This window comes from Brassica oleracea, chromosome C3 (genome assembly GCF_000695525.1).
Source record: "Brassica oleracea var. oleracea cultivar TO1000 chromosome C3, BOL, whole genome shotgun sequence".
Taxonomy (NCBI): domain Eukaryota; kingdom Viridiplantae; phylum Streptophyta; class Magnoliopsida; order Brassicales; family Brassicaceae; genus Brassica; species Brassica oleracea.
The window spans coordinates 18,170,186-18,179,806 of record NC_027750.1 but is presented as its reverse complement, the minus strand read 5'-3'; the positions used below and the strand labels follow the sequence as shown (position 1 = coordinate 18,179,806).

The window sequence follows — 9,621 nt, the reverse complement described above, 5'->3', positions numbered from 1 at the left end:
AGTTCTTTTGAAGAAAAAAAGAAGAACGTATATAATGAACAAGATATTTGTTGTAAGTTGCTATACTAATATACTATATGGTCCCCGTTTTGTAACCTAACTCAAATTTCTAGAAGTATTCGGCTGTAAGCAATATCCATCTGTATCTACATGGAAAAGTGGATAACGGTTCATCCAAAATAGTCCAAAACTCTGTTCACATTTCACTCCTGATGGATTACGCTTAGAAATTTCGACAATTACTTTTGAAATTAAAAAGTTCAAATTCACTCATGCTGATCGTGATCTAATATGCTTACACATATTTTTATAATACTAAATACTAAGCTGATGGTGACGGTTACGATTTAAAGTTAGAAAGAATAATAAAGGAATAATCGGTAACACACTATGCACGGCGCTGATCGTACCGATTGATAAAGCTAAGAAAGAACGGTAAATTCCTTTGTTCTTACCACAACGGTGAAAATTTTCCAATAAAAGCCTTTAAAAGGTAAAATATATGAACAAAACTAAAACAAAAGGCCAAGAAACTGAAGTAATAATCACAACAGTGACAAACGCGCCGCCGTCACTGGATCCCACCACGGCTTTGAATCTGCTGATGATCCGTTTCCACTTCTCCCACCCGACCTGACTAAAGAGGTTGACCCGGACCCAAGAGTTAAGTCCAGATTCAACTCTCTGTCTCCTGAATTATCATTGTAATAACAATCACCGTTCTGCCGGATATCCTCATCAGTCGTCGTGCCGCTTGTGGATGCTACGTTATCGGAGGAAATATCCGTCTTCGGTCTGATGGTAAAAGAGTTGTCAACGGCGCCGTTCTGAGGTGAAACAGTAACGACGGTTGATAACTGAGACGGCACCGTTTTGGAATGAATCACGGCGATGGAACCTTTGATCGGACGATGAGTTTGCGGGTCGATTCCATGGCTACGAAGCTTCCTCTTAATATGAGTATTCCAATAATTTTTAATCTCATTGTCTGTTCTTCCTGGTAATCTTCCCGCGATCAATGACCATCTGCAAAAAAAAAAAAACAATTAAAAGGTAAAACTGATGCTACCCCTGTTTCTATTTTCTCTCTGTTTCTGAAATTTATTTCCCGGGAAAATTTTAAAAATGGAAAGTTTATTTACTTGTTGCCGAGTAAGCTATGGAGTTTGATGATAACTTTGTCTTCTTCATCAGAAAAATTGCCACGTTTGAGATCAGGACGAAGGTAATTAATCCATCTCAATCTACAACTTTTACCACACCGTAACAATCCTGTTGCAATCAAAGGAATAATGATAATTGAATATATATAGACCAAAGTATTTGATTTAAACTCAATAATTATGAGAAAATAGTTATGAGACCTGCGGATTTGGGAAGTGAACGCCAGCTACCTTCGCCGTGAATACGGATGTAGTCGATGAGACGTTGGTCTTCTTCTTTGGTCCAAGCTCCTTTGTTTGTGTGGGCTTTCTCGCAACAAGGAGATCTTCCCATGGTGGATTAATATGGTTTTGCGTGTACGCGAGAGAGAGAGAGAGAAGAGCGCAAAGCAAGATGTGCGGAGAGTTTGGGTCTCTTATAAAAAAAAGAGTTATTCTTGTGTTCACCCCCTAAGGTTCACCAACCAATAGAAAATTGTTATTTTAAATCTAATATCTTTTAATTAAGGAAACCAAATAACTTGGCAAATTATATTATTTTTTCAAAATAAAATTTAAAAATAAATAAAAATAATATATAAAAAACGAATTCAAAAAAAAAATAATGTTGTCAACAAAACACTAAACCCTAAACTCTAATACTAAACCCTAAACTCAAATCCTAAACCCTAAATCCTTGGCTAAACCCTAAATCCTTGGGTAAACCCCTAAACCCTTGGAAAAACACTAAACATGTTGTCAACAAAACACTAAACCCTAAACTCTAATCCTAAACCCTAAACCCTTGGGAAAACCTTAAACCCTTGGGTAAACCTTAAACCCTTGGGTAAACCCCAAACTCTTAGGTAAACCCTAAACCCTTGGAAAAATACTAACCATTTGGATAAATTCTAAATTATAAATCTTAAACACTAAACTCTAAATCTTAAAAATAAATATTTTTTTTTTAAATAATCTTTTCTTAGAACTATTGTTATTTTTATTTATTTAATTTTTTATTTTTTATTTTAAAAGCATAATATAATTTGGCAAGTTATTTTGTTTCCTTAATTAAAAGATACTAGATCTAAAATGACAATTTTCTATTGGTTGGTGAACCCAAGAAAAAGTCTAAAAAAAAGGAGGTGACTTTTTGACCGAGTTGGTACATTACATGTGATTATGTGTGAGAGAGAGGATGTGCTTTGCTGTGTCGTGTGTGGGGGATTTGGTAGGTAATCTTTTATTTTCTTTATCTCATTTCCCAATTTTTTCTCCTTAGATTCTGCTTTTTGTTTTTTTTTTTCCTCTTTCTTATAGTAGGCTTCGAATGGATGGAGTATCCGGGCAATTTTAAGGTATCCGGATTCGGATCCTTATCCGCCGGATCCATAATTTTACTATTCTTATCCGGATCCGGGGTTCTCGGATATCCAGGTGTCGGATATCCTTCTAAAAATTGTAATATCCGGATCCAGATTTGGATCATTAAATAAATAAAAAATAATATTAATATATATAAAATATTAACAATAATTTAAAAATAAAAATATATATAATATCTTTAATTATTTCTATGTATAATATTACAAAATTTACATAAAATTTATATATACTATTATAAAAATGAAAATATATTAAATAAAATTAATTTATATATATAGATATTACTATTTTTGAAATATTTATTAATAAAACTTACGGATCCGGATATCTGGACTTAAAAATTAAGATATCCGGATCCAGCTTTGACGGATCCAACATTTTACTATCCGGATCCGGATTCGACTCCTCCGGATATCCGGATTTTCGGATCGGATCCGGATCGAATCTCGGATCGAATCCGGGTCTCGGATAAAAGTTCCAGGCTTACTTATAGCTCGTTGAGAGTTCAGACAAATACAAAAGTAAAAAAAAGCTTGACATTTCTTATATAGGTTGGGAGTTTTATTTGGATAAATCATAAACTTCAAAATTTTAGTTTTTTTTTTCTTGTATTTTCTGGTCATTTGTCACAAATTCTCCCTTTTTAATTTGATATTTTGTTATACAAATGAAAATTGGGAAAATTGTCAAAACAGAACAAAAATTTAGCATGGTTATCCCTTTGGTATAAAACCAATTTTGTCCATTTTGTCTCCTTTTTACTATTTTCCTTTCTGAAATTTAATGAAATAAATAATTTTATTAATCAAATTTTTTTTCAAAAATATAAACAATTAATAAAACACTGATATACACAAACACATATATTTTTTTGGTTGAAAAACTTGATAAATAATTTTTTAAAATTTTTTTCTAATAAAAGTAGAATTCGTCTTCTACGGAAAATGAGTTAGTAGAAAACGAATTCCAGAATAAACAAGTCCATCTACTTTTTTTAGAAAGAAAAATCTACTTTTAATTAAAATTCTGAATATGGGGAATGCGAATTCTACTAATTATAAAGATATCTAATTTTCTCTCAAAAGCAGTTTCTACTTTTATGAAGTATTCTAAAATTTCGGGAATGCGAAATCTAAATACAACATGTAAGTCTACATAAGGTAGAAATTGCATTAAAGATTTTTGTCATGGTTCTACTCATTGTAGAAGGTGTCTTTTACGGATAAAAAACCTATTTTTCGAAAATTAAGGAAGTTTATGTTAAGAAAATATTCTAAAAATATTATAACTTCCTAAAACGTGTTTTGAACAATTTGTTTTGGCAAAATATATATAAAAAATAATTTTTCCTTTTCTTCTTAATCAATCTATGATTTCTCCATAGTTTGTCTCGTGATTTTCACAAACTCTTGCTCTATGATGCATATCTATACAACATATGGTGTTTGGAAATTTGGTGCAGCTACGGGATAAGTTGTTTTGGCTGGTGACAAAGTGGGTAGGCTACTGTTATTAGAATCAAGTTATATCTTAGAAGATTTTAAAAGAATTGTTGCAGGGGATTTTGATATGGAAGAAGATTAGGGTTAGCAGGGATATTTGGTTCCGTATTTCAGTGTTTTTTGTTCCCTTTTTAAAATTCTTTTTACATTTTTTGCCTTTCTAAAAAATTTTATTTTTATCTTTTTTCATTAAACTTTTAAAAATTGTTTTAATGTATGTTTAATTTGATTAATGAAAGGTTAATTTTGGCACTATAAAAAATATTATACTATAGAAACAACTTAGTGATGATATTATACTAAAGGGACAACTATCCTAAATTTTTGTTCCGTTTTGGCAATTTTTCCACGAAGATTTTAGTCGAATCTATTCGCATGTCATTTGAAATAGAAGTAAAAGAACATCATACTACACAAATGAAAAAAATTGTCACTCACAAGAGAATTTAAACTATTAATATAGCAAAACATAAATCTTTGTATACATCATTTACACGAAATTCAGCAAATGATCTTCTTACCATCAACAGTTGATGAGTAAAATATATGATTGTGAACAGTATATGCCCCCAATTTATTTTCATTTCTTATATAAAAAAAATGAAAGACAATTCTATCAAATAGTTTTTTTTTAAGTTTTTATCACAAAAATAGCATTTACAAAAGAAAATAACCAAAATAGCCTCTTTTATTTCGAAAATTTTAATATTTATTTTTTGTTTATTTTTTTTATATGAAACCATATTCCCAAAACCTCACCCCTTAAGTCTAGATTAGTTAATCATAAAGTAAAAATACATTTTTACCCTTTAATAAAACTTATTTTGGTAATTTTCTTCATTGAAGATTATTTTTGTGACAAAAACTTAAAAATGGATATCATAGAAAATTTCTCGAAAATCGTTAAAACGTGATTCTGCTTAACCAAACTTATTTTGGTCATTTTTTTCATTTGTATATATGGTAAAAGACGGGCTTGACTAAGGGGGTGATTGGTAGTTGCTGTAGATGCTGTCCACAACCCTATTTATTTTTACAGCACCAAATTCAGATCAATCAAGCTTTAAATTTTTTTTTGAAACCACAGCTCTTGAAATAACCTACAGCTGTACAAGTGCTCTGCAGAGCCAAATATCTAAAGCAATTTTTTAGTGCTTTCCATAAAATTCTACAGCACTAAAATCTAAAGCCACAGCAAAAAATCTACAGATTTTTTTCTACAGCAAAAATTTTAAAGCTACAGCCGTTACCAATCGGACCCTGAAACTTTCAAAAACGTGTTTCTGTTCGTGAACGTGTTTTTGGAATTCTGCTAAACCATCCAAAATGTTGTTTGAAAGCTCAATTTTTCCATGCTAAGCTTGCTGATCCAATCAGCCTCCTTCAGACTTGGAAGAATAAATAAACATTGAAAAGGAAACTAGTAAGTTCTGATCGGGAATTCAACGAACTCTCATGTCTTACAAATATCTGATGAGCATTTCAACTATGCTTTTAGTGTTTTGAAAGTTATGTATTAAGATCAGACAATCAAGAAACCACCCCATGATCAAACCATACAATTGGCAGCAAATAAAATTTTGTAGAAGATGAAGAAGATAATGTCCTCAAGTGTATTTAAAGAAAACACGTTTAAAGAAACAACTCTCTCCTTAAAAAAACATATCATCTTCCTTCCCTCTACTTACTATTCTCCTCCGGCTATTTTACTTCCTACTCCGGTGACCGTAATGTCTATTTGCGGTCGCCGGAGTACCTTCATGTTTTCCTTTGTTTTTCTCTGTAGTCTCCATGGTCTTCTATGTGTCAGCGGAAGTGAAGCTCTGTACCTCGCGGCTCAGATCCGGTGTCTATGGAGTAGATCTGTGTTGTTCCGATGAGGGTAGTGATGCTAGAGGATGGCGGATGCTCCTCTTTGTAGCTACCTCCAGTTTTGCTCCGGCAACTTTGTCCAGAAATATTTTTATAGATCTCGCCGAGTTTCTCTTTTTGGCGGCGTATGGTTCATCGGGGAGGCCTCTTGGTCTCGGATCTGGGTTGCTTGCAACTCCGATGTCTTCTCTCTGTCTTTGTTCCTCTGGTGGTCTACGGGGGAAGCGCATGGAGTCCTTGAGTGGGCGTGTCTTTCTCATGCTCTGAGGTTACTCCGGTGGCTGCGCTTGGTGTTGCGTTGGCCATCATCTCGTTTCTGGTGGTCTGCTCGTCTCAAAGTTATAAGTCTCAATCATTGTGGTGTCCACCGTTGCTGGGCTTCTCTCCTTGTGCTAAATCCAGCGGTCAACTAGCTGACAACAGAGCAGTGAAGTAGGTTCCGATAGAGGTTGGTTTTCAGTTAGGCTTTCGGTCTTCTCTCACTCGGTTGAGGCTGCTCCGGAGGTGGTGTGCTGTTTGGTCTGCTTTTTCTTTATGGGCTCTAGGTTCAACAGGTACGGTCCCGGTGAGAGGTTTATAAGCGGAAATCTTTTGTGTCTTAAACTGTAAGACGATGCTGTCGGATAGTTCCACTGCCTCGTGCCGCCGGTGTATGTCAATGTCGGGTTGGTCTGTCAGTCCGTGCTTGTGATTCTTGGAGTGGTTCGTGATTTGTTTGCTTGCCGGAAACTGTAGGTACCGTAGCTTCAAGGTCTGAGCCGCCTTTCTCTCGGACTCGTAGCAACTGGCTTTGTCTATGGAGGGGACGCTTCATTGGTCTCCATTTCCAAACGTCCTTGAATTCTCGTCTCTGTTTAAGCCAGTGTTGTTGTGTTTAGCATTGTTGGTCAGATTAATAAACAGTAATTCTGCTATTAAAATTTGGTATAATATTTTCAAAAAAAAAGTTTAAAGAAACGAAGTATTATTTCGTTAAAAAAAAACAAGTATTTGACTAGTTGTACTAAGGCCGGCTCTTAAATAATGGAAGTTAGAAACAAATTAAAATTCCGGGTCTCATACTTTCTGTGAATAAGAAAATAAAAATATTTATTATTGCGAAAGTGAAGAAAAGTGTAAAAATTATGGACAAATATTAATAAAGCTTTTAGTGTATGCTGCAAATATAATTTTATTTATTAAACCTATAGCAGTTGAGTAATTTTTTTTAAACTAAGTTTTTGATAAAAATTTCTCAAAATTCTTTTAATAATTTGGGAAAGTAAATTTCAAGTTTTAATGAGCTGAATCCAGAGTCGATTTTCAATTATTTGCATAAATATTATTTTACAGTGTTATATTTCTGTAAAAAAAAATTAACATCCAAATTTCATAGTTCGATATTATATTTGTGAAGAAGAAAAATATCATAACTTTTTTTTGTGCAAAGAAAAATATCATAACTAATATCAAGAATCCTTGACAAAAAAAAAAAAAAAAACTTACCAATCAATGAATTTTCCGGTTTGATAAACTGTATATGGTTTGTTTGTATGAACCGGTTTACTTTTGTTATTTTCTCTGGTTAAGCTGTTACATTTTCGGTAGAGCTTTTACCGCATAAAAACATCATCATCTCTAGAAAAATAATTTGAATCAACGAAACAAACAAAGAGATATTCTCTCTAACAACTCTGTTCCCATAAATCGAAATTCTAGGGTTCTGATTCAAATGAACTCCTCCCACTTCATTCACAAATTTCGCCACTCTTCTAACCGAGAAGACATGGCCAACGAGGAAGAAGAAGAATCACCCACGGAGCTAAACACGATCAACAGCTCCGGCGGTTTCCTAATCGTCTCTCCCGATAAAGTCTCCCTCAAGTACACCGGCGCTGGCCAGCACGGTCACGACGTCGGCGTCGTTCAAGCGAATAAGCCTGCTCCCTTCAAGCGTCACGCTTACTACTTCGAGATGTACGTCAAAGATGCTGGCGTTAAAGGAAGGGTTGCGATTGGTTTCACTACTGATAACTTCAAAACCGGAAGGCATCCTGGGTACAATTCTGTCAGTTTCGGTCGTGTTGTGTTTGATTAGGTTTAGGACACTCTTTAATTTGTTATTCATGTTCTGTAATGATTTAGATGGGAACTCAACACTTGTGGGTATCATGGTGAAGATGGACTTATTTATCTTGGGAAAAGACAAGGTGAAGCATTTGGTCCGGCGTATACAACCGGTGATACGGTTGGTGCCGGTATAAACTATGATTCTCAGGAGTTCTTTTTCACGTAAGTAAATCAATGTTTGAAATGGAGATCAAGATCCAGTTCATTTCATGTCACACTTCTGACATATCTTATTGGTCGTAGTGTAAATGGAACTCTGGTAGGGACTGTCTCCAAGTACATCAAGGGTCCTCTGTTTCCTACTGTCGCCGTACATAGCCAAAACGAGGAGTATTGCTTTTATTCTCTTCTTTGTTTTTGTTTAATTGATTCAGCTGCTTGCACGTGATGTGAGGTTCATAGTTGTGCTCTTTGCTTCTGTTGTGAATGTTGGCAGGGTTACTGTTAACTTTGGGCTGGAGAAGTTTGCTTTTGATTTTAAGGTAAGTCCTCTGTGTTATTTCATAGAAGTGGAGTTTCTAGATCTTAGATTGAATACATTTATTGAGTAGTAAAAAGAAACGATTTGCATATTTTCCCTATGTTTATAAAGGTATAAATATATAATGTGACAGATGTTTTCTCTAATACAAATTGAGTACATAATTTGTGATCACACATTACCACTTAGACTCAATGATTAACATTCATATACTCTGTAAGAATGTTTAGGTATAAATTAGATGGTGATTTTCTTTTCTGTTGTGTAAGGGGTATGAGGTATCGGAGAGGAATAAGCAACAAATAGCCATTGAAAAGACATCCATACCACCGAACATGAATTATAGGTTTGCTCTTTTCTGTTCTGTTTTCAGGTTGGCAATGAATTTTCCTAAAGCTTCATTATTTTTTTTGGTCATCAGGCTAGTAAAAAATTACTTGCTTCATTTTGGGTATGAAGAGACTTTTCAAGCTTTCAACCTAGCTACTAAAAGTACAGTTCCTCCTATCTACTTTGCTCAAGAAGACGGTGTTGAGGTGCAAGATACAGCATATGCACTGAATGAGAGGAAGATCCTTAGACAGGTATTGAACTACTTAATTAGTACTGCTTTTATTTGTTATTACTGAACTGATGTATGCTTCTGTTGGTTGGCAAAGCTTATAGGGAAGGGTGAGATTGATGCTGCTCTTGCTAAACTCAGGGATTGCTATCCCCAACTTGTACAGGTGGATTGAAAAACAAGTCGTAAAGTGTTAATTAAGATGCTTTGCATTTTGATTTGAACTCTTACCCCAATTGTATTATATGCAGGATGATAAATCAGAAGTTTGCTTCCTCCTTCGCTGTCAAAAGTTCATTGAGTTAGTACGGGTATGCTCTTTGTTCCTTATTATATTATTGGCATACCAGGTCCATGGTGGTTAGACTATTTCTCTTAATGCTTTGGGGGAAATTTTTCTTACATGCATAGATTGGAGCATTGGAAGTAGCTGTGAAATATGGAAGAGTGGAGTTAGCCAGTTCATTGGTTTAAATGTATTCCAAGACATTGTAGAGGTATTGACGCTTCTTCGACCTTAAACTTGTGTGATGGATTGGTATTTGATATCTATGGGTTTCAAAGTCA

The 9,621-nt window shown here is 34.3% G+C and overlaps 2 protein-coding genes across 3 annotated transcripts; one reads left to right on the top strand and one right to left on the bottom strand.

Annotated features, from left to right (window-relative positions):
* Positions 1 to 423: 423 nt before the first annotated feature.
* Positions 424 to 2,368, bottom strand: LOC106331589 (transcription repressor MYB6). The gene is made up of 4 exons (XM_013769976.1): positions 2,285 to 2,368; positions 1,365 to 1,592; positions 1,143 to 1,272; positions 424 to 1,026 (listed from the first exon to the last, which is right to left on the bottom strand). The coding sequence occupies exons 2-4, from the start codon at positions 1,495 to 1,497 to the stop codon at positions 546 to 548; spliced, it is 744 nt and encodes a 247-aa protein (XP_013625430.1). The 5' UTR covers positions 1,498 to 1,592; positions 2,285 to 2,368; the 3' UTR covers positions 424 to 545.
* A 5,164-nt stretch (positions 2,369 to 7,532) lies between these two features.
* LOC106332221 (ran-binding protein 9-like) lies at positions 7,533 to 9,576 on the top strand. Of its 2 annotated transcripts, none has more exons than XM_013770698.1 (9): positions 7,533 to 7,939; positions 8,027 to 8,173; positions 8,255 to 8,341; positions 8,448 to 8,493; positions 8,762 to 8,838; positions 8,914 to 9,076; positions 9,152 to 9,220; positions 9,306 to 9,365; positions 9,466 to 9,576. In XM_013770698.1, exons 1-9 carry the CDS (start codon positions 7,614 to 7,616, stop codon positions 9,526 to 9,528), a joined length of 1,038 nt encoding a protein of 345 aa, XP_013626152.1. In that variant the 5' UTR covers positions 7,533 to 7,613; the 3' UTR covers positions 9,529 to 9,576. The 2 variants fall into 2 exon arrangements, with proteins under 2 accessions (XP_013626152.1, XP_013626153.1); XM_013770699.1 differs by having other exon boundaries at positions 9,159 to 9,220; positions 9,466 to 9,557.
* Positions 9,577 to 9,621: the final 45 nt, after the last annotated feature.